The sequence below is a fragment of the Lepidochelys kempii genome, chromosome 5 (genome assembly GCF_965140265.1).
Source record: "Lepidochelys kempii isolate rLepKem1 chromosome 5, rLepKem1.hap2, whole genome shotgun sequence".
Lineage (NCBI taxonomy): Eukaryota > Metazoa > Chordata > Testudines > Cheloniidae > Lepidochelys > Lepidochelys kempii.
Genome location: NC_133260.1, coordinates 39,321,486 through 39,346,368, shown reverse-complemented (window position 1 = coordinate 39,346,368; position 24,883 = coordinate 39,321,486). Strand labels below are relative to the sequence as shown.

Here is a 24,883-nt window from a genome sequence, read left to right as displayed (position 1 = left end):
TGGGGGCATTATAAGTTTAACATGGAAGTACTAAGCCACTAAGTACATTAGCAGGCTTCTAATAGGCTCATGCATATATAACAGCCTTGTACAGAGTTTTAAATGGAGTGTTGGTGCACTTCAGGGCTAAGTAGAATAGGTACTAATTCTATAACTTGCAGGAACACTAGTTTAGATACAGTTTAGACCAAAGTGATTGAAAATTTTACTGAGCTACTGCATTGCTATTTCTAAGTTAAAAGAATTTAACGGAATCAGTTGAAGTTATTATCCAGTGGACTTGGCAAAAATATTTTCTGAGGAGGGTGAAAAGAAAGGGGAAATGTATCGAAATTAGAAAGTGAAATAACTATCAGCACCATAGTGGTATCATTGAAATACGGGGAGAGGGGAACTAAGTTGGATTTTTACATATGGCAGGAGAAGAAAAGTAAGTAGAATTTTAGAGAACCAAATATGTGTTCATGTACAAAAGAGAAAGTTGTTGGAATAAGAACACTGAAATCATTCAGGGCTGCACTGGCACCTAGCATTCTGTCCTGAATAAAGAACAGTGCATAGCTAAGGTGCTCCAAGAACACAGCAGCGACTAAACTATGACTCTGAGTCACAGTTTGGTCCCTGCTCCTGTCCTTGCTTGCTTCGTGTATGATGTAATCTGTACCAACTCTTTTCCTGGCACAGTTTACATCCCCCTCCACTGTCTCAGCTGCATTGACTGGTGCACTAGAGGACATAGGCACCAACTTCCCCTCTTTTCAGGGGGTGCTCGACTCCCCCCTTCCCCAGCCCTGCCCCCACTCCACCCCTTCCATGAGGCCCCGCCCCTTCCCCACCCCCATTCCAATCCCTTCCCCAAAGTCCCCACCCCAACTCCGCCCCCTCCCTGCCCCTATTCCAACCCCTTCCCCAAATCCCCAAATTCCCCAAATCCCCGCCCCAGCCCCGCCTCCTCTCCTGAGCGCGCCATGTCCCTTCTCCTCTCCCCTCCCCCAGAACGTGCAAACAGCTGTTTGGCGGCCACCGAGCAGGAAGCGCTGGGAGGTGGGCAGAGGAGCGGAGACACGGCACGCTCAAGGAGGGGGAGCTTGTGTGCCAGTGGGTGCAGAGCACCCACTAATTTTTCCCCTTGAGTGCTCCAGCCGCAGAGCACCCACAGAGTCGGCGCCTATGCTAGAGGATACAGCCAAGGTTCCACCCACTTCCAACCTACATGTGCAGGAGTGGGAGTAGCAGACTACTGTCTTGTGAACCGATATATAGGTAGCCAGCACAGAGGTAAAGAGGCGCACCTTGTTCTCTCAGTTCTCCTCTGTGCAGCTCATAGGCCAACTTATGATCAAACTAAGGAAACAAAGGGAATCAAGGAGCGAAGAATATGTAAAAGGATGGATTCTATATGTTCTTCCCCTCCTCCGGAGGTGACTATTAGAGAAAGAGGCCACTGCCTTTTGACTAGTGCTTTCCAGCCTCAATACTACGGTAGGAACAGATTCCAATACCAACGCTGAGTAGCACATGTATACAATTAGTGTCATTGAAATCATGCTGACTCCTGCAGTAAGGTGCAATACAATGCGAGTAAGGGCATCTGAATCTGGCCAGGGTTTCCAGTCTTATTAGTGATGTTGAGCAACATGGGTGAAAAGTATATTGTTCCAAAGATCTCTTTGTCCTCTGTCTTTTATCACACCATTTCCCAACACTTGTAAATCCTATTTTTCAGCTTTTTGTGGTGTCAGTAATAAAAAACCTAATTTGCTAAAATCCTATTCTATGTGCAAGTGCAATGGTTTTTCAGAGAGAAATGTACTAGAATCTCCATAGAGTAGTTTCCATTTTAAAACTTCTCAATTGAAGAATATGAAAAGAGACAGAAGCAAAAATAAAGCGTGTGATTCAAACAGTGTCAAATAAAGAATATTTCTAAATTGCATATCATTCTGGTGAGAGAATTTGAATTCTGTGTAAACTAATCCTTCTGATTGAAGTTAGTTTTCATCATACAACCTCAGAAATAAATATTTATGATCAAATAAAAGGAAAAAACAGGTATGCATTGTGGTAACTAAACAGAATGTAATTTTCAGTGTAATTATTCTCTTTTGGGGGCAAAACAATCATTGAAACCTTATGCTTATTACTACTCACGGAAATACATTTTTTCCTCCCTTGACAAGGAGGCTGTCAAAACAGATAATTATGGAAATGCTAGAAATAGTTTGAAAGAAGACAGGAGCTGTCAATTTTTTTTTCTTTTTAACATTTCACCTTGTATCCAACTGTGCAATTCAGAAGCCATTTAGTTTTATTACTGCATATCAAGCACATAATGCATTAGAAATGAAAAGCAGCCATTTACTACAGCATAGAGTTTTCTATTCCAAGCCATTTTCAGGCTTTTCACACTAGCTAAAGAAACACACAAACCTACTTAATCTCTCACAAAATATTAACACACACAAAAAAATGTCAGAGTAACAGTAAAAGTGTAACAAACTGAGAAAACTGAGGACATTTTGAGCTAAACCCATTTCCAACCATCCAGCAGGATGCTCTGTTGATTGAACCCCAGTAATGATGGATTGTCTAGGTGGCACCTGGCTCATTGTGACAGCTGGTATAAGACGGGAACTGGCACAAAGTAGCTCCACTACTGATAGCTCTCTGGCTGCTGCAGAAGTATCAGAAAGCCAGGCACAGAGACGAAGCCCCATTCCTCTCTGACCCAGTAGCTTGACGTGTAATAAAAGGGCAATTGGGATTGCAAGGTGTCAGAGGGTGACATCTGGAGCTACAAGGTCTTCTTCAAGACGTCGTGGTAGCATGGTGTGATTGCAGCGGGAGTAAGAAGAAGGGATGAATAGCCTGTGATTCAGGTCCCTGCCTGGAGGAATGGGCATACAATCCACCCGGTGCAAAGTTGCATTACAGAGAATTAGTGGTGGGTGTACAAGCCTGATTTAAGCAGTGAATTAAGAGCTGAAACTGTATTACCTATTAAACATCCATGCTCTATGAGGAAAGCCAGATGGTATCCTCTTTCTTCCAGACAGTATGCCTAACTGAGGAGGTTCATAAGCAAGTTGGCACACTTGAGTCAGAATACTATTCTAGGCTGCTTTATGAAAGACTTTCATTGCCATTAGACTTCACCCTAGTAAATAGGTCATAATGATCTGAAGGTTGTTCAGCTTGCTTATCTTTCCTATTCTCCAAGATGGACCAGAAAGGGACAAGGTTGATAGTCTATTCTGGCAGTATAGTGAAGGAAGGATTAGTCAGTATTGGTTAGTGGACGAACACTTTTGCCCCATTCCCCTTCATGGAGGCTCACACCCTCACATAGATTCGGTTCTTAGCTTCCCCGCAATATTTGTTTCCCTGTGCTTTTCAAAATCCAGATCAGGACAGCAGCCTCCATTGCACTGGATGGAATTGCAGTAGGGAGATATGCTCAACCAAGGCCAGGTGCAGCATTTCAGAACGGATGATGCACTGCTTATTTGGGGAGTATGGCTTACAGTAACCCAGGCATCGCCAGGACATAAACCAAGCACTGGTACTGACCACTATCCAGGTAACAGGGTACTGAACTAGATAAATCGTAGGCTGGATTCAGTCAGGCCCTTACTTCCTAAGAAGCTGCAGACTGAGGAGTCTAGAAGCTGAAGGTCCAGTATATCTGTGATTAAAGTTATCCCTGGAAAACTTGCATGATGGAGATGAGGATAGAAGAGTTCCAGTTCCTCATTGAAGTACCCATTTGATGCAACTGGAAACTGGATGAAGTAGGAAGTACACCAACAAAAAAGAAAGACTGCTTTAAAAGCAAAAAAAAACCAACAACAAAAAAAAACCCAAACAAACAAAACACACAAAACCAGAAAACTGACCCAGAAAGGATAGAGAGGATGTAGAATGCTGTGAAGCTTGAGAAAAACATGCAAGCCTGAATGATCACGAAAGCACTGTGAAGTCTTAGGCGTTACTTGCCACCTGTAGTCAAAAAGAAAATGAATTTAGGATGCAGGAAGCAGCCTAAAACACTAACTGCGAGATGCCCATAAGACTCTTATGGATGCCTCAGTGTCTAAGAGCTTTAAATTTTGCATGCCTGGCGATGTAATGGAAACATAAGCCCATGAGATAGACCCTGAAGGATTTTTTGAAAATATCATCTTTTTTTGTCCCTTTATAATTAAGTCTTAAAAATCCAATAGATAACTTATGGGAGTTGAGACATGAAGAGTGCCAGCTTTCAGCCTGGAGTAGTTTTTACAGCCAGAAGGGAAACTGTAAGAATAGGGGTCTATAACTGATAACAACCTGCATAGCATTAATTACAATGTTGTTTACCAGCGGCACTATTTAAAAGTTAAGTCAGATAATGCCTTGAAATACTGAAGGGAAAGACCACAAAAATCAGGAATGGAGGACTATAAGGAACTTCAAGAGGTCATCTGGTCCATCCCTCCCATGCTGAGGCAGGATTAAGTAAACAGACTGTTGCTGACAGATATTTGTCTAACCTGTTCTTAAAATTCTTCAGTGATGGACAGGCCCATCCCTACGAGGGTGCGGGACCCGGGACACAGGTGCCGAGTTTCTTTCTGCCAGAGGTGCTTCCCCTAGCTCCGCCCAGGCCCCAGCCCCACTCCACCCCTTCCCCCAAGGCCCCAGCTCGCCTTTTTCCTGCCCAGTTCCACCCCCTCCCCCAAGTGCACTGCGCCCTAGCTCCTCTCCCCTCCCCCAAAAGCGCCTCCAGATGCTGTGAAACAGCTGATCGGTGGTAGGCCCTGGGAGGGAGGGGGAAGTTGGTAGGGGGCTCCTCCTCACCCCCCCTGCCCACCCCACGCCTCACCTCCCCATCCGCCTCCTCACGAAGCGCGGGGCCCCCCAAAGCGCAGGGCCCAGGGCGATCGCCCCCAATTGCAGTACCCTAGGGACGGCTCTGGTAATGGGGATTCTACAACTTTCCTAGGTAACCTGTTCCTTAACTATCCTTATAGTGAGGAAAATTTTCCTAGTATCTAAATCTCCCTTGCTACAAATTAGGCCCATTACTTCTTTTCCCTACTCTTGGTGGACATGGAGAACAACTGAAGAGAAATCTTTTATCATGAATACAACCTTACCCCCATAGTATTGTTGTATTAATTTAGATGAAATATATGGGCTAACGGTGTTAATATAACTTAGTTATTGTTTAACATTAAACAGTGTTATACAAAGTTTGGTGTACAGAGATAGTTTGTTTAGTATTTTGGCAAATGTTTTAAAAAATTTTTTATTAAATATAAAGAAAAAGAAAAAACATTTAAAATATTTGAAATGTATAGTATTAAACAAGGCTTAATTTAACAATTATTTTTGAGTTTTTAGAAAAAATCTCCCTTGTTTGACAGGTTTTAAGATATTAAAGAGGTTAATAACTGGTTTCTGGAGGGAAGAGAACAAGCTCGTTGAGGTGGGCTGAAGCTGTTAAAGTCTGATTGTGTTTTACATGGCATTTGGGATTTAGATGGAGCTGGGAGAGGTGGTGATGTTAACAAAGCTTAAGAACTTACTTCATTTGTTGATAAAAACAAAAAACTTTGCTACTGTTATATGTTTGTAAAATATTTAAGAACAAACTAGCTTTTAGTACTTTTTTGGTTCTACATCCTGAATGGGTAAAGATGGCAAAAACTTCCCCCTCCTTTTCTGCTTGCACAGTTAAAGTTGTACATTTACACAAACCATGAAAATATTATGCAGCAGTGGTTATGCTTGCTCACTTGGAGGAAAAAACAAACAACACTTCAGCCCTGATGGCATTTTTACAAAAGTCATCAAAAAGTTACTTTGCAACCACATTTGCAACACCCAGAGGTGGTAAAAATGACATGGGAGAGGGAAAAAAAGATTGCAAAAATAAAACAATTAGAAAAATTACCAAAAAGTTTGGTGTTGCAAAAGCCCTTGGTTTTGGTGGTTTGAGATTTAATTTACAGTTAATGCAGTTGCATCCCCAAATTAAGATGTCATTTGGTTAATAAGAGGGTTATTTAAGATGTCATTTATAAAAAATTGTTTAGCAACTTAACCTTTCATAATTTAACACTTCATTTTTATAATTTTTTGCTTTTTAAAAAATATTTGTATTGAACTTAAAATTACTAATTACAGAAAGTACAAACTTTAAAATAAAAGAAAAAATGAAGCAAACCTTTGCTAAAATAAAAATTTAATAACTTTATAACAATTGTAAACCCCTCTTTTAAAATCAAAAATATTAACTTTTTTGCATGCTCATTTTAAACAAGCTTAACACATCAAAGAATTTTAGAAACAATTTTTTGTTTTAAATCTTGAAAACAATTTCTTGTTTGCTAGTGTGCTAGCTTCTGAATACGTATTAACCCTTTAGGCCTATGGGTGCCTATTAATTTAGATGGAATGTATGGCCAAAGGTGTTAACATTAATGTTGGACAGTGACTGAGTAAACAGTGTTAAACAAGGCCCAGGGTTTAGTATACAGCAGGGATCTGCAACCTTTGGCCTGTGGCCTGCCAGAGTAAGCCCCCTGGTGGGCGGGGCCAGTTTGTTTACCTGCCATGTCTGCAGGTTCAGCCGATTGCAGCTCCCACTGGCTGCGGTCTGCTGCTCCAGGCCAATGGGGGCTGTGGGAAGCGGCGCAGGCTGAGGGATGTGCTGGCCGTCGCTTCCTGCAGCCCCTATTGGCCTGGAGCGGCGAACCGCGGCCAGTGGGAGGCTGTGATTGGCCGAATCTGTGGACGCGGCAGGTAAACAAACTGGCTCCGCCCACCAGGGGGCTTACCCTGGCATGCCAGAGATTGCAGATCCCTGCTGTATACTAAACCCTGGGCCTTGTTTAACACTGTTTACTCAGTCACTGTCCAACATTAATGTTAACACCTTTGGCTTACCCTGGCGGGCTGCATGCCAAAGTTTGCCAATCCCTGGTATACAGAGATCTTAGTCTGCTTAGTACCATGGCAAACACATTAAACATCCTTTAAACTTTTTATTAACGATAAAGAAAAGGAGGAAAAACAGTTAAACATTTTAAATATACAATATTAAATAGGCTTTTATTAAAAAAAACAAGAATCTTTGTTCCCTTTCCTGTTAGCTGGAAAGAGAGTCTTTAGAAGGAAAATCTCCTTCTCTGACAGTCTGCTAGAGGATATTAAAGATGTTAATAACTGTCCTTTGGGGAAAGAGAGAAGAAGTTAGTTGAGCTGGACTGGAGCTGTTAAAGTACAATCCCTTTTTATTTCAGGTGGTGTTTGGGATTTAGCCAGCACCAGTAGACGTGGCAATGTCATCTGGGTCCCCCTCTCTGGCCTGGTCTAGTCAGGATCTCTCTCAGGCTCAGGGTCCACGAAGGTGGCAGGGGTGGCAGCTATGATGGTGAAGACTGAGCCAGTAGTCCCCATCTGTTCTTCTGATTTCCCACCTCCCCAACCAAATCATCTTTCTGTAAGGACCCAAAAATGGAGTGGAGTGGGTTGAATGGCCCATTCCCTCACTATTCGGTCCACCAATTAAGCCTAGTATTTGACACACTAATTTTGGTTCATTAATTTTTCGACTCACATTTTCTTATTTACCAAGCATAATCCCAACACCGTCCAGGAGTTATAGCAATAGGCTTCTTTTTTTAAAAAAAGACTAATTTAGGTTTTCTGTCTGGTTTTTTGCGTCTGTTCCTATTTACATTTGTTATCATGGGTCATTGTGACATCTTATGAACTTACACTCACTTTTTATAGTTGAGCTCACAATCAGGGTAAATCTGTAGGCCCAACAGTATAACAGTACACCACCAGTATATCCAAAGACAACTTTTGGTAACCCATCAGTAATTTAGGGCATCCCAAACACTTATCAGATAAGCTAATTTGCATTTAATGTTATAATTTACCAGATCTCTTTTGACAGAATAGCACTTGATTTAAAGTTGCAACTTCTGTAGACTTTAAAATATTCTGATTAATTTGGACTATAAATTCCTCAGGACAGGGACATGTCTTTTATTTGTCTGGAAAGGTCCATGCTCACTTCTGGTGCCTGTATACAAAGTTAAGAGATGGGCACTGCCTAATCTTAGAATGTTCCAAGATATTTATTCATTCATCTCTTGTTCTATTTGTAAAGGTTTAATTTTTTATGTCTTTTATAATAGTTGAGGAACATATCAGTGTAACTTTCTCTGAACAGACTATATATGTCCATACATACACAATGTGTTACTGCCTTTAGGATGCAATGATACAGCTATTGAGGCCAGATCCTTAGGTGGTATAAATTGATGTATATGTTGATTTACAGCAGCTGAGGATATGGCCCAAAGTCTCTATCTAAATGGAGTCTCATTACCATAGGAACACAGTATTCTTAACAGCAGATTACTTTGCAAATGAATGCAGACCAAGCTGTGTTTTATCACCAATCTTATAAATGAGTTAAGGAGGAGATCTGGTATATTTCAAGTTGGAATAAAATCAAAAGGCAACCAACTGTGGCTCAGCATCCCAGAGGGTTACTTTGTAAAACCCCAGGCTCTGAACCACTGACATTCTTTCCATTACTGCCCAAATTAGACATAATTGACAGAAGAAAAATATTCCTGGTTTTGACTTGCCAAGCAAACGGGGTGTTGTTCTAAGTAATTGTCCTCCAAAAAAGGGGGAAAAGGGAAATAAAAGGAACTCAAAGTATGTGAAGTACCTTAAAGCTGAACAAGTAGTTGTCCAATAGAAATTATTATCGCAGGATTCCACTATAAGAAAAACTAAATCTAGTGACAACACCAACAGATGAATATCAATTAAATTCCTTGTGTGTTACAGCCCATAAGGGGCTGAGTTAAAGCATTATGATGAAGATCTGTTGAGTGCATGGTGACAAAAGTAAAGGGGGGCTGAAGAATGGCCTTGTTTGTGCTATAAAATGTGCATCATGTTTGAACATGGTTCTGAACAATACAGTTAGGTGACTTGATGCTGACCATGGCTTCATGATCAGTGTAGAGCTGAACAAATCATGTTTAGCAGCACGTCAGTAACCGATTAAACATTGATGTGATGCTGAATGCTATTTTTGCTGGTCTATGCTGACCATGAAGTCAGTATCATGGTCAGTATCAGTCACCTACCTCTGTTGTTCACAACCACCTCAAGTAAAGTTTTGCTGGGTAGATAAGGTCTACGGTGAAAAGAGAAAGGGAGACAGGAGGCCAACAGGGCAGAATGGAGGAGGGAAAATGAAGAGAAAGAACAATATATGTTAGAGTTGGGGCAGGGGGAAAAAGGGGCAAGGATGGGTAAAGGGCTAAAGAGAAGGGCAATGGTTAAAAAATGCAGGAATTCGCCAGGGTACAGCTGTTTCCTACCAAAACAGCTGAGGTAGAGCTCCAGTTCCTTAAGCTTCAGGAAGTGCAGTGTTTGCGCTGTGTCGTGATGCAGCGTCACAAAGTGACATAACAGTGCAATGTCAAGACATAAAACTCAAAATCTGTGCACTCCACAGCCTTTTGAGGAGATACTCTCACCCCAGGAGAAAGATGTGAGAAAAACAAAGAGATTTGTTACACAACAGTTTCAGTATGAAATATGGTCACAAATATTCCCCAGTTCCACAGCTGTCAAAGAGCAGTTACCATATCAACATTATTGTAAAAAAGGGAGTATAATACAGAATACAAACCAGCAGAGATATCTAGGGATTACTGTAGATAAAACACTAAAGCTATCAGTACATTGTGGGAAAACAGGAAAATTTCCAAACTATGTCTCTGGGGCGGGGGGGGGGGGGGAGAGGAGGCAGAGAGAGAGAGAGAGAGAGATGGTGTGTTGTGATATAAAGACTATCATGGCAAGTGGATTATGTACATCATCCCACCTGAATGCTGAAAAACATTATCCCACACCAATGTGTATTAGTTTCACTTATATTACATAAATGAAAAAAAACTACTTTAGGGATTAGTTCCAACAAAAAATAACTACTACTCAGATTCCCAGTTTATCATTTCTTCTCTGATAAGGTCAATGCACAGCCCTGCAGGTACAGTTCTTAGCTGCTAAATAATTTTTAGACCCTAATAAACCTCATGAAGTTGAAGGCATGAGTAGTTCTATGACTCTAAATGCACCATTACTTCCAATAATCTTTCATCCTCCTCAGCTCACTTCATCTACAATGTGACATATTTAGGGGTCTAATGATCCAAATGTGCCTCTATAGTTGCTCATCTGCAGGAGATGCTTGCTCCCTGTTCTGAAGGGGTACTGACCACTGCCCCAACCCCCCAAACCTCCCCATCCAGAAGCACCCTTAACATCAGTTCCAAAAGAAAATGGCTGAACAAACTAATCCTGCTTCTCGGGGGCATAGTCTCAGACTCTACCCAGCCCAACAAGCATGGCAATCTGACTTATGGAAGCGATATTGGGGGTGGGGGACACTCAACATCTTTGAAGTACCAGTACCACAGGACGTATATTCTCAGCAAGGAAAGAAATACTGACAGGACATCATGATCCAAGTTGACATTTAGCTGATGGCCTAAGCTCAGCCAGGGAGAAGAGAGAGAGCCCAGTGGGCTGAATACTCCCTCTCTGTCCCCAAAAGCACTTTGATCTATGGAGCCCCAGCAGAAAGAATGGAGAGAGTAGCACTCCCATTTCTTCAGTGACTAGAGAAGGAGGGGTATAAGCAAAGATGTACCCTTTGCACAAGCATTTTTGTTTTAAGGTCCTCAACAACCTCTAGGACACAGGCTTAACTCCATTTTAGTTCCACTTATGGGTTTTCTACAGCCCCCACTGCCTGGGTAACTCCAGTGAGGAGTGGGGAAGGGAAAGCAGAAGAAACAGCAATAGAAAGAGCTGCATAGCAGGTGAGAGCTCATTTCTACAATTCTACACCTCTTGAAAAAATACTGGTGTGTAAAAATGACAGGCTGAGTAGTATCCTGAATAGGTTATCTTAATGTGCAGCCAAAGTGGGCAACCTGCTAGCTTGTGTAGGTCAGGTGGTCACAGATAGAGGGCCAGATCCTCAGCTGATGTACATCAATGTAGTGCCCCTGAAGTCAATAGAGCTCTACTTCCTGACACAGTCTGTTAGATTGAGCCTTTATGGTAACTCACTTTTTTAGTCTATAGCTTCATTGCTAAATGCCAGGTTTTAATAAAACTGTGTGTCAAATTCAGGTTTGTTTTATCTGATCAAAACAGTCAGAATTGTTCCATTCTTTGCACATTTGTCAGCATGAAAGAGTAAGCAATATTTCACAGCTTTATTCCATTAGAAAGCACTTTTGAAAAAAAGTCAGGACTGCAAAAAGCCCATCTCATTAGCATTGTAAAATGTTAATGCAGTATCTTTTTCTGTTCTGATGAATATGCTGGAAACTGCCTTTGAAGCATGCATTTTAATGTCAATTGGCATGAAAAAATCATACTAGGATATAGCGGGTCTGATTTTTTAAAGAAATAATAATAGCCATTTTAGAATTCACTTATTTAGAAGTTTCTGAATGACCACAATTACTTACCCCAACATCACAATGTAACTTAATTCCGATAAATTCTTTGTAAGAAACAGATATATAAACAATGGAGGAATTTCATTTCTACTTCCACACCCTGACATTAACACTGTACTATAAAATTCTAAAAGAAGCTTATATCGCTACTGAATATAATTTACATAACAAAAAATAGGCAGGCAGCACTATTTACATTCTCTCTCTAAAATGGTTGGACGGATCAGTCCAAGAAAACTAATAGGTCTAGTTAAACTGGATTTACAATTGACAAGGTACTTCAGCTCTTACCTCCATTGTGGGTGGATCCTTTCTTCTTTTTCTAATCCAAGCTGCAAAACATATTAAAATATTTCAAAGAAGGCACACATTTCTGACAACTCAGAGATATTATGAATTCACAAAAGGCACAGCCACAAAGCAACAATTTGCAGGAGACTATAATAGCAAATTCCCCAAAAATATAGTATTTAATTTTTAAGCAGTTATTTGCCCTTGCCCAAAACCTTAGTCGGTAATATTCACCCCTTCAGTTTAGAGAGCATGAACAAGACCTATGCATTACTTAAATCTTCAAAGAAGGGCTCAAGCCTTTTGTGAAGCTCTCTGCACAACAGTGAATTTCACACAGAGAAAACAACAAAACGACTCTCCAGCAAAGGGCATGATCAATGGCTTTACACCACTTTGGAGAGAGGATTCCTGGATATAGCTAAAGCGTTAAAGTCCAAAAATGTAGAAGTTACTCATGAAAACGTGACAAATAGGATGTATGGTGGGATTCTGAAACCCTTACTCATGCTGAGGTAGTACCCTTGCTCTACAAATAATCCCACTGGCTGAGTACAAGTAGCAGAGTCTGGCCCATTCTGTGGTAGATATGACAATTACAGGGCTAGCTGCACTTCCAGACCCCATCTGGTCTCTCTGAGCACACCTCCACCCGTCCCCCCAGGGGTATGAGGCTTTGTGCCTTCAACCCTCCTGGGGTGAAACCACGATTCTCCCTGGGATGCAGTACCCTGCACATCAACCATGCTTATCCAAACCGGTATGCCTGTGTTCGCTACCTACAGTTCTTCCCTGAAGAAACTTGTGACCAGTGGATTAGTGACTCAAAATAGCCTTCTTAAAACCAAATATTGTTTATTCTTAACCACTGGAACAAAGCATAACATAAGATCAAAAGGTTTTTTTTAAAAAACAATGCAAGGACTGAGTGCAAGTCTATCATACCTGAAGTCCTACCATCCTTAACATGAAGACCTAGTATGTCTAATTTCACAGACACCCCAACCTCTGGAATCTTAGGGTATGTCTATTCTACAATTAAACACCCATGGCTGGCCTGGATCAGCTGACTTGGGCTCATGGGGCTCAGGCTTCGGGACTGTTTAATTGTAGTGTAGACATCCAGGCTCAGGCTGGAGCCCAGGCCTCTCACTTGGGAGAGGGTCCCCAAACAGCTACACTGCAATTAAACAGCCCCGTAGTCTGAGTGCCTCGAGTCCAACTCAGCTGACATGGTCTGCGGGTGTTTCACTGCAGCGTAGACATACCTTAAGTCCCTCAAGGATGTGGTAAGAACTGTCTTTAAAGGCAGACAAAGCTCTTTGTTCTCTCAGCTCACATGCTTGGACCTGATGTCCAAAACCAGTTTGGTGTGCTCTACAGGGGCCAACCTAGAGCATCAAAGAAAAGGCCCGTGCATTGTCTCAGGTGTTTTGTAACAATTCCCAAGAGTTTGTTGAGGGGCGTCTTATTTTGAGTCATGTTTGTTTCCCAATAGTTCTATTGATTTAATCCAATGTAGTCATTCAGTAAATATTCCAATAACCAGGTCAAAATACAGTATTCAGTAGGGGGTTGCACAATTCATAGCTTCTGTAGGCCAAGTGCATTGCACCCAACAGGAGCTCCTTGCATCAATCCAGTCCCTCCCACAAGCTCCCTGTATGCCACCCTCCCATCCTTCTCTGTTTCACAGACTCCCTGCAACTCTCCCTGCCCATCCCATGCCTAAAGCTCTGTCTCTCCTCCTCATTCCCCCCTCTGCCACATGCCAGTGGTTTGTGGTGTTTCCCTCTCCCCATACCATTGTGCCCCATTCCCTTCCATGGCAAGGGCTGTGTGGCAACCTTATCCTCTCTTCCACCCCTGGCAGGAACCCTGTGCGTGTCCCATTCTTCCCTCTACCCATGCTGAAGTTTCTGTAAGGCCCCCTCATACCAGGCTCCTGCAACCCCCTTGCAAAGGTTGCTGTGTGCCCCTCACACCATGGCACGGTCTGGGTTCCCTCCACTCCCATTCCTCCTCACCAGGTCCCTGCCACCCCAAAGTCCCTGCTTTCGACTCCGTATCTTCATTCCACCAACGAAAGTCTCTCTTCCACACCCACCCCAGCCACCCAGTTCCTCCTTGTTCCATACAGTAAGTCCCCTAGAAAATATATAGATGTAATGCTTCCTCTACACTGGGGATGTCAAACTTGAATCACCAGGAGGGCCACATGAGGACTAGTACATTGGCCCGAGGGCCGCATCTCTGACACCACCCCCGCCCGCTGCCCCCAGCCCCGCCCTCTACTCCACCCCTTCCATGAGGCCCCGCCCCTGCCCTGCCCCTTCCCACCCCTTCCCTGCCCCCATTCCAACCCATTCCCCAAAGTCCCCACCCCAACTCTGCCCCCTCCCCACCCTTATTCCAACCCCTTCCCCAAATCCCTGCCCCTGCCCTGCCTCTTCTCCGCCTCCTCCCCTGAGTGTGCGGCTCCCCGCTTCTCCCCCCTCCCTCCTGGAAACAGCTGTTTGGCAGCAGGAAGCGCTTGGAGGTGGGCAGAGGAGCAGAGACATGGCGTGCTGGGGGGATGGGGAGCGGGGGGAGAGGAGCTTGGCGGGCCGCAGGAAATAACTCCGGGGGGTGCGGGGAGCTTGGCGGGCCACAGGAAATAACCCCACACGCGAGGGCCCCGTGCTTGAGACCCCTGCTCTACACACTAAACACAGTCTCTGGTTTCCCCAACGACACACTTCCCATGGGGCAGAAACAAGAATCCCAGGGCAAGGCAGCCACAGGCTGCAGCTACACAGAGCAGTGGGAAGTTTTTGTTACCTCTTTTCTATATGTTGTTCTTGTTCCTAATAAAGGGTCTATCTGGACACCACTCTGCTCATCAGGCAGATACTACATAGTACCAGGTGTGGAAGGCACACCATGCTGGAAGACCCAGTGAGAGTTCACATTGCAAAGGCTACTGCAGAGCCCATGCAACTGCAAGTAATTCCCCACCAGCCTTAAGAATCTGGGGAAGTTCTGCTTATGCTTGGAAAAGGTTCAGACAGCAATTTGAATGGTATATGAAAGCTACAGGGGCAAATAAACCAGAGAATAAGCAAAAGATTGTTCTGCTCTTAACGGTAGCAGGTACAGAAGCCCTAAATGTACACAATGCATTCTAAACAGATGGTGGTGGTGGTGGAAGAGAAGAAGGTTTGAAGAAATAACAAAAGTGTTTGAGGATCATTGTGTCCCTAGGAAAAAAAAAAAAAGTTACTTATGAGAGAGATATGTTCAGGATGAGAACACAGAATGAAGGTGAAACAATAAAGTAGTTTGTTGGGCTTAAAACAAAAAAGTCAGTGTTGTAATATTAAAAAACTCCCATTAAAGATCAGATTGTCCTGTGATGTAACAGTTACTAGGCAATGGATCTGACGCTAGAAAGGGCAATATGTACATACCAAGCAGCAAAACAAACAGAAACACAAATAAAAAGCTTACAGATAGGCACAGAGCTGATGGCAAAATACTATAGCTAAACCAGAAAAGGAAAAGCTCACAGAAATTGGCCAAGGACAGAAACATGGAAAGCAGAAAACAAATCCAGCGATGTAGCAACCATGAGTATAGGAAATGCCCAGCATCAGGCAAGTATGTAGAAACTGCAGTGAACCCAACCATTATGCTAAAATGTGCAGAGAAAGCAGGAAAGCGCACGGGATTCCTCAAGTGAAGAGGAAGAGCTGTTCTTAAGACAATAATAAAGGCATCAGAGAACTCAAAAGACGGGGTAATTAAATTGTGTACAAATGGCTGGCACATATGTGACGTCCAAAACAGACATTGGGGCACATGTAAATGGAATAACAGGAAGTGAAATAGAGAAATGTAAGGAGCACATGAAAGTGGAAAAGTCAAAAGTGTCTGTGAAAGACTATTCTGAACAAACAATTCTAATGGTGGGTGAGTGCACACTGACACTTAAATGTAATGGGAAAATGATAAAACAAGAATTTGTGGTCGTACGCAGAGGGAAGCAAACGAAGTGTTTTGGGCCTTCCCACATGTAAGGTGCTTGGTCTTGTTATGAGGATGTATGCCAGAAAGACAACATAGAACCAGTTATGAATGTATTAATCATTTCATATGAAGATTTATTCACAGGAGATGAATGCTTTCCACTAATATATAAGATATAGTAAAGAGAAGATGCAGAACCTGTAGTACACGCTACACAAAATGTTCTTCAAGCTTTAAGAAAGAGGCTAGACTAGGAGCCGCAAACCAAATGGTATCATCTGGAGAATAGAACAACGTACAGCCCGAGTTCACACTTTAGTAACTGTACAGAAAAAAGGAGGGGTACTACGACTGTATATGGACCAACCCTCAGGCGTTAAACTAAAATATAAGGGTACACTTCCACTTACTCACAAGAAGTGAACTGTTGTCCCAGATGGCAGGAGCCAAATTCTTCAGCAAATTAGATGCATCAGCTGGATGTTGGCAGATCTCTTGGACACTGAGAGCTCAAATATCTGCACTTTCAACACACCATTTGGCAGATACTGCTTCCTAAGACTGCTTTTCAGAATATGTTCAACTCCAAAAGTATTTCGCCATGCAACAAGCCAGATGCTAGAGGGCCTATCAAGCATGAAAGGGTACATTGATGACATAATTTAGAGAAGCACTTCCACTGAACATCAGGAAATACCAAACAGTTCTGAAAATTGCAAGAGCTAATAACCTTAATGTGACCAAATGTCAATTTCAAACAATGGTAATAATATATTTGGAAGAGAGACTCACCTCAAAAAGAATTTTGTCTGATGAATCAAAGATTAAGGCAGTACTGAACATGTTGAGATCTGAAGATAAAAAGGGGATTCAAATGTTCCTAGGCATGTTGAATTATGTCAGCAAATACATACTTTATTATACAGCTTGCACAACTCATCTAAGATATCTCCCTCACAAGATCATTGTGACGGGGCGCACTCGCCTCTCACGAGCACTTCCTGTCGGCTAGGTATGAACCTGCCTTCTCTCTCTGCTCGTGATGCTCCTGTTGGCTGTTGCCTGAGTCAGATGCGTCTTCAATGGCTCAGCCCTCCAACTAAGTCACACAATGTCTAAAATGGATGAACCCCTTCTGGGAAAACAAAGGTCCAAAAAGGACTATCACTGTGCCCTTGTTGGTATCTGTGGCCCCCCACTGGGCTAGCTGCAAGTCTGGCCTGCCCTGGTATAGAGCAGTGCCCCCAGGGCTTTCTCCCAGGAGACTCTTTGCCTTTGCTCTCCTTCAAGTTCATCCTCCTTCTGGAGTGACAAAGTCCAACAAATGGTTGGCTCTCTGCATGGTCTTCAGCCCCATCCCTGAGCCCTTTAAATACCAGCCCTGTGCTTGGGCTTCTAAACGAAACTTGTCCCCTTCTTGGGGCTTTGGCCAATATGCCAGTGATTGGTGGGGGGGCACCCAGGCTCGCCCACTATTCTGGGTCCCAACCCAGGGACCTTATAAACAGCAGCTATGTACTGATTCCATTAATGAATTGCTCCTGCTACATTCCCTGGGCCGCTTCCTATGCAGCCCTCTCCTCTTCACCCTTACTTCAGGGCTGAAGTTCTCAACTCTTCTTCCTCCCCAAATGCCAATGCCACCAGAACCCATCTTCTGGTTCTCCCTTGAGCTCCAACAAGGATCACACTTTCTTACTCCTCTGGTCCGAGACAGGAATTAACCTGCTCAGGCCCTACACCACCTTTTATCTGAGCCTGCTGCGCTCCGATTGGCTGCTTCCCTTCAGTCTCTGTAGGCAGGAGGACTCAACTTCACTGGGGTTAGGTGTGGTAGGACCACAAGGCCTCCAGCAGGGGGCCTCAACGGGTCCGATATACCATGTCTCAGTCATCAAATGGGTATGGATACCAGGGCATGAAAGAGTTCAATGATTTAAAACACACTCTGACATCAGCTCCAGTGCTGCAATTTTTTGACCCACTGTAGGGCATCAAATTCTCTACAGATGCATTGAAAGAAGGGCTTGAAGTTGTACTATTACCATGTCATCAAACTGATTGGTTGCAAGTCTCATATGCATTTAGGGCTATGACAGCAACAGAGATGTATGCGCAAACTGAAAAAGAAACGCTCGGTATGGTGTACAAAATGTCAACTCCTTCTATGGTAGAAGCTTCAAAGCAGAAACTGATCACAAACCACTGATTGCACTACACAAAAGGGGACTTGAAGAAACATCACCAAGAATACAGTGACTACTTTTGAAAATACAGAAGTATGAATTCATAGATTCCAAGGCCAGAAGGAACCTTAGTGATCGCTTAGTCTGACTTCCTGTAGAACATAGGTCACAAAGCTTCCCCAAAATAATTCCTAGAGCATATTTTTAAATCAAGAATGGATGTTTTTCTAAAAATTGTCTGTGATGAAGAATTCACCATGACCCTTGGTAAACTGTTCCAAGGATTAATTACCCTCACTGTTAAAAATGTATGCCTTATTTCCAGTTTGAAGTGGTCTAGCTTCAACTTCCTGCCACTGCAAAAAGAAAAGGAGTACTAGTGGCACCTTAGAGACTAACCAATTTATTTGAGCATAAGCTTTCATGTAGCTCACGAAAGCTTATGCTCAAATAAATTGGTTAGTCTCTAAGGTGCCACTAGTACTCCTTTTCTTTTTGCAAATACAGACTAATACGGCTGCTACTCTGATTCCTGCCACTGGAGTGTTAAGCAAAATAGATAGACTCAAGGAGATCAATCACTATAAGGAATCCTTTAATCGTTCTTGTGGCTCTTCTCTGAACTCTTTCCAATGTATTAACATCCTTCTTGAATTGCGGGCACCAGAACTAGACACAGTATTCCAGCAGCAGTCACACCAGTGCCAAATTCATAGAGGAAAAATAGCCTCTCTAGTCCTACTCAGGATTCCCTTGCTCATGAATCTCAAGATTGCATTAACTTTTTTAGCCACAGCATCACACTGGGAGCTCACAATCAGCTGACTAGCCATCACGACCCCCAAATCTTTTTCAGAGTCACTGCTCTCAGGAGAGAATCCCTCATCTTGTAAGTATGCCCTACATTCTTTGTTCCTAGATGTACACATTTATATTTAGCCTATTAAAATGCATATTTTGCTCAAGCCCAGTTTACCAAACAATCCAGATCACTCTGAATCAGTGACCAATCCTTTTAAATTATTTATCACTCCCCAATTTTTGTGTCATCTGCAAACTTTATCAGTGATGGTTTGTAACAGACACTAACTAATACTCCTCTTGTGCTTTATCTGTTAAGACATTGAACCATAAACATTCAATAGCATTTTCTTTTGAGCTATCAGTGACTCAGAAACAAGTATTGTGATGTTCTACATACTGTGTCATTACCCTTCCCCTTTTGCCTACTTGATCCTTCCTAAATAGGTTATAACCATTGATTTTAACTTTATAATTGTGCAAATCATCCTACCAGGTTTGAGAAATACCAATTAGACCAAATTTATGTTCATAAATGAGCAATTCCAATTCCTCATTTGTTACACAGGCTCCTAGTGTTGGCGTATAGGATAGTCAAGAATTTCTTCTCTTCATGTCCTTTGGTTCCTTGATTACTTCTGTTCTCAACATCTCAATTTTGTGCTGAATGCTCATATCATCCCTCTTTTTACCCTTCCATTTTGTTATTACTTTTACTACCACCTGACTACTCTAGCCAGTCTGTCCCCAAGGAGATTGGTCCCTCTTATAATTAGGTGGAGGCTATCCAAACTACACAGTCCCCTCTCCCCACAGCAAAGTGGACCAATGTTCCACAAAACCAAAACCCCTTACCCTACACCAATTTTAACCAGTGGTTCATTTCTATAATCTTTTACCTTCTGTCTTCCTTTGCTCATGTGAGAGGAAGGGTCTCAGAAGATCATCTGGACATTCTTCTTCAGCACACTTCTGAGTTCCCTGAAGTCATCTGCTATCTGCAAGATATCCCACGCTGCAGTATCATTAGTGCCAATATGAACCATCACCACTGGATCCTTGCCCAATGACTTGAGAAGTTACTTTAAGATTGGATAGACTTCTGGTGTCGTGGCTCCGGAAAGCAGCATACTGTTCTGTTGTCCATCTGCCTCTTGCAGAATGTTCTTTCTAGTCTTCTGAGTATTGAATCTTCAACAAGCATAGTCTGTCTTCCTTGGATGACTAGAGAACTCTTTGTGGGCAAGCGTGATTTTCTTACAGGTTGAGCTTAGCTGCCATCCACATGTGTCCCCCCATAGATCTCTTTGTTCCCTTCAACCTGCTGGATTGTGAGAAGTACCTTGCAAAGTTTCCATGTTCAGGACTGGGTATGGATTTGAAACTTCTAGTTATATGGAATCCCTCCTGTCTTCTTCCCTCTGGTGGCAACAGCCTGACCATCCTCATCTATCTCCAGCTGTGTAGAATGCCACAATGACCTCTTGCCTCTGGTGGTTATGAACTGCCAGGCCTCCTCTCTGACTTCCTCACTCTCCAATTCCTTGGTAGCCAGCTCCTTTCTTCCAGGAACTTGGGGTACTAGGTGATGTTTTCCCAACCTGATAGTCTAGGAACTCCTCAGCTTCTCCGATTCTCAGTAGCATCTCAACTTGCCTCTCCATCCAATAATCTTTTTCTCCAGCACAGAAACCAACTTCTACTTCATGCACATAAAATCCCTTCTGTCCTCAGGTAGGAAAGAGAAGATGGCACATCTGCTGCAGGTCATCCCCACTGTTCTATTGCTGGCCATCTTGATATCACATGTAGTGAGGAACCTGAAAGCAAAGCCTCTCACCCTGCCCCTCTAAACTTCCTTGGAAACTCCCTTGTTAGCTGCCTGTTTGCAGCTCTTGGATTTGCCTAGCAAGTGACTTTTTATACCAAGTCTTCCCTGCTTAACTCAGCTCTGCTCCTCACCATTAGCGAGCAATTAACCAATCAGAGACTTCAAACATGTGGGCTGATGAAAGCTCCAAGGGCTAGCGCCTCATGGGCTTTACAGGGCACCCTGCTTACTCAGGAGCCCAGGGCCCATCTACAGTCCTTTTACAGAGAACAGTCAACCAAACCGCCAACAGATGGACCAGACACACCACTCACTAAGTCCTGCTACCTCAAAGCACAGAGTCTGCAGGTACTCCCTCCAAAACTCCCCTGGTTGTTGCCTCTGTTCAAAGTTGAAACCCTGGAGTTCCAACCTGTATCCTATTTAGTAATAGCAGACACAGTCTCAAGAGGTTATGCTCCATTAGACAGTACATATAGCCTGATAATCTGAAACAAGCAATAATCATACATGTGAATGTTATAAAATCATCACATGCTGTCTCTCCAAGCTTATGGGATGAACAGGAGACAAACAGCTAAAAGTGAAATCCTGCAAGCAGTGATAAGCTATAAGTATAGGAGGGAAAAAATGCAACACTTCCTACCTGCCTATTCCCTCAATAAAAGTTAGCTTTTAGTGATCTCAGGAGTGCTCTTAAAGGGGACACATATTGTGGTTCTCACAATGAGAAAGAAAACATTGGAAAGAATACACAAAGGGCAGTTGGGAATGACCAAATCAAAAAGGAGAGCTAGAGAAATTGTATTCTGGTCACTAGTGATATTGAAGAAATGGGGAACAGGTGAGGAATATGTCAGAAGTACAGAAATTCCCAGCAGAAAGAAGCAATGGTATCATATGAAAAAATGCTCAGTTCCATGGAACAAAGTTCGAATGGATATGTTCAGTTTGAGAAGACATGACCACCTGGTTAAAATCGACTACTTTACTAATTTCCCAGAAGTAGTCATATTTGAAGATCCCACTGCAGCAACAGGCACATTAAGTTTGTCAGGCACATTAAGTTTGTATTTGTACATCATGAAATACCAAGAACAGTAATAACTGACAAACAGAGAACAGTTCAAGAATAGGGCATTCCTGGATTTTGCTAAAATGTACAAACTTTCATCACAAGACAGCTAGTCCTAGATATCCTCAAAGCCAATGCTGTATGTGGAATATGTACAGTGAAGAACTTGCTAAAATCTATCTATATATATAAAAAAAGATTTATATTTAGCACTACTCAGCTATAGAGCTACAATGTGAAAAACATCACCTGTTGAACTCCTCTACAAGAACAAATGGATATAAACTGGCCATCAATAAGTTTAGACTTAAAATGAGACAAAGCTTTCTAACTATTATAGGAGTGAAGTTCTGGAACAATTTCCCAAGAGGAGTAGTGGTGGCAAAAACCTAACTGGTCTGAAGACTGAGATTGGAAGATTCTGGAGGGGATGGTATGATGAGGTTGCCTATAATGTCATATGGCCCATCTGTGACTGCTATTAGCAAATATTTCCAATGGCTGGAAATGGGACACTAGATGGGGAGGGCCCTGAGTTAATACAGACAATTCTTTCCCAGGTGTCTTGCTGATGGGTCTCTCCCACATGTTCAGGGTCTAATTGATTGTCATATTTGGAATCGGGAAAGAATTTTCCTCCAGGTCACATTGGCAGACATCCTGGGGGGTTGTCTACTTCCTCTGCAGCATGGGGGATGGGTCACTTGCTACTTTGAACTAGAGTAAATGATGGATTTTCTGTAACCTTGAAGTCTTTAAATCAAGATCTGAGGACTTCAGTAACTCAGCAGAGGTCATGGGTCTATCACAGGAGTGGATGGGTGAGGTTCTGTGGCCTGTGATGTGCAGGTCGGACTAGATGATCATGATGGTCCCTTCTGGCCTTAAAGTCTATGAAATGTATAAAGACTCAATTACCCGATATGGGGAAAAAATAAAGGATGACCAAGGGGTCCGCAATAGTGAGGAAAAGACTAGGAAAGTACAACGAGACAAAATATTACATAAAGGAACAAGACATTTTCCACAGTTAAAAAACAAAAAAGACTGAGAATTTGGCAAGATGGGCACTGGCCAGTCAAAACTACAGCAATCAAAGATGAAGGCAAAAATCTTATGAAGGAATCCTAAGCATCTGCTCAAGATACCTGAAAATATGGCTGTGACAAGTGAAGTGAGAGCAGACACTTTTTGAAAACAATACACAAAACTGACCCTGTAATTAACTATGAAACTGAATGGTCTTTTACAGATAAGGATTTGCCTTAAGAGGGTTTACAAAACAGAAAATTGGGCACATTGCTGAAATGCTGAATGAGACTGATTGAAACATGTTAAGGTCGTGTTAAAGGAACCTGAAGGGTTGTGAAGTCAGGTATTGTATTTATTACAGTTTGTAAATTTCATAGTGTTATGGTAATTCCTCCTGGAAGTGAAGAGATGTCACGCTTCTAGATACTGTCATTGGTTTCCTAAGACACAGTTCCAGCTGGGGCAGAAACAAAAGCAGCTCAGGACAGGCAGACCCTGTTGTTTTTTTCAAATTTCTGCCCCAGATGGGATTCAGACTCAGAGCGCCTGAGGTGGTGTTCAGATTCAATGATCATAACATACCAGGGGAGCCACACAGGTCCTATAAGACCAGGACAGGGCTGTTGCAAGCTGCAGCTATACAGGATAGTAGGAAGTGTTATCTTATTCTGTACTTAGTTTCTGTTCATAATAAATGGTTTATCTTGACAACTCTGATTGTCATGAAAATACTATACCTCCCACCAGGTCCTTTTCCACCAGGTCCTTTCCTCCCCTCCCCCCCCAGCCCCGCCCAACCACCGTCCCTCAGTCCTCTCCAGGTCCCTGCTTCCTTCTTCTTCTACCTCCACTCCCTACCAACAGTGCTGCATCCCTCCAGTGCCTGCTGCTTCCCTGTCTCTCCTACCCCGTTCCTTGCTCCACATGCACAGGCACACACTTCCTGTAAGGCTCTCTTATTTTTGTTAGTGTGCAGGATACAATGTCCACTCAAGTTAAACTGCTGCTTCTAATATGTGCGCACAGCAGCAGGGGGCAGTAGTTGAGATTTCTCCGCCTGCAGCACCAGAAAATCTGGGGGCCCTGATGTTCCTGTCAATCAGGCATTCCCAGTATTCCCATTTGCACCAATCTCAACAGGTTTTGGCTCACGGATGTCTAGAACACTCCCAGAAATGTTGGTATTGATCAGATGGGCTGTTCCGAAGTTACTGCATTACAGACAAATGCCAAGTTCCATGTTAGACCTCACTTCACTTGGCTAATGAACTATTAAAAAGACCACTTGAAATCCACCACAGATACCATACAAATATATATCTCTGGTACTGTCCATATATACATCAATATATGTCAGCATTTAGAAGCACCAGTGCACTAGCATTTAGCTTATTTGAGCTTTCAACGTATAGAAATGAGGCATGTATGACTGCAAATATTCTGTCTCTCCCACTATAATTTTTCAAATGAATAAGCAAGAGAGACACAAGCGGCCAGTAGTGAGCATCAGGACAGATGTAAGGACAACCAGTTCCACATACACATATATAGCAAAATGTTCTCCTATGTGTCTGTAGAATTAAGACACTTGCTACTGTGTTTGAAAATAGAGAAAAAGTGACATTCAATGAAATATGTTTGAATTCATAGTATGAGTTGTGGGCATCTATAAAAATTCCAGGGTGGTTTGTGGAGCACTTCATGACAATCTTTACCATTTCTAATACAGTACTATTTTACATTCGCACAGCACTTCCATAGAAAAACGAAGAGCACTCTGCAAACTGCATAGATAGAGATTGTTTCACTTCACCACTGAAAGGAAACATGGCAGCCAATCTGCTCCAGCAACACCATGAAATAGCTGGTAGGAGGAACTAGTCTCCAATTAAAATGAGAGCAGTATTATGAAGATTCAGAGTAACAGCCGTGTTAGTCTGTATTCGCAAAAAGAAAAGGAGTACTTGTGGCACCTTAGAGACTAACCAATTTATTTGAGCATGAGCTTTCGTGAGCTATAAATTGGTTAGTCTCTACGGTGCCACAAGTACTCCTTTTCTTATTATGAAGACTGGGCAATTTCATTTTGCCTATC

At 42.6% G+C, this 24,883-nt stretch overlaps 1 protein-coding gene across 4 annotated transcripts in view; it reads right to left on the bottom strand.

The window, feature by feature from the left end:
* The window catches only part of NDUFAF2 (NADH:ubiquinone oxidoreductase complex assembly factor 2), a 131,077-nt gene that overhangs the window by 18,324 nt on the left and 87,870 nt on the right, over nt 1–24,883 (bottom strand). For 2 of the 4 annotated variants that reach the window (XM_073344026.1, XM_073344028.1), the window contains exons 3-4: nt 16,656–16,714; nt 11,856–11,896 (exon numbers count right to left, since the gene is read on the bottom strand). In XM_073344026.1, coding sequence (XP_073200127.1) covers nt 11,856–11,896; nt 16,656–16,714 — 100 coding nt within the window. The remainder of the gene's footprint in view (nt 1–11,855; nt 11,897–16,655; nt 16,715–24,883) is intronic. The other 2 variants (XM_073344027.1, XM_073344025.1) reach the window with 1 other exon arrangement.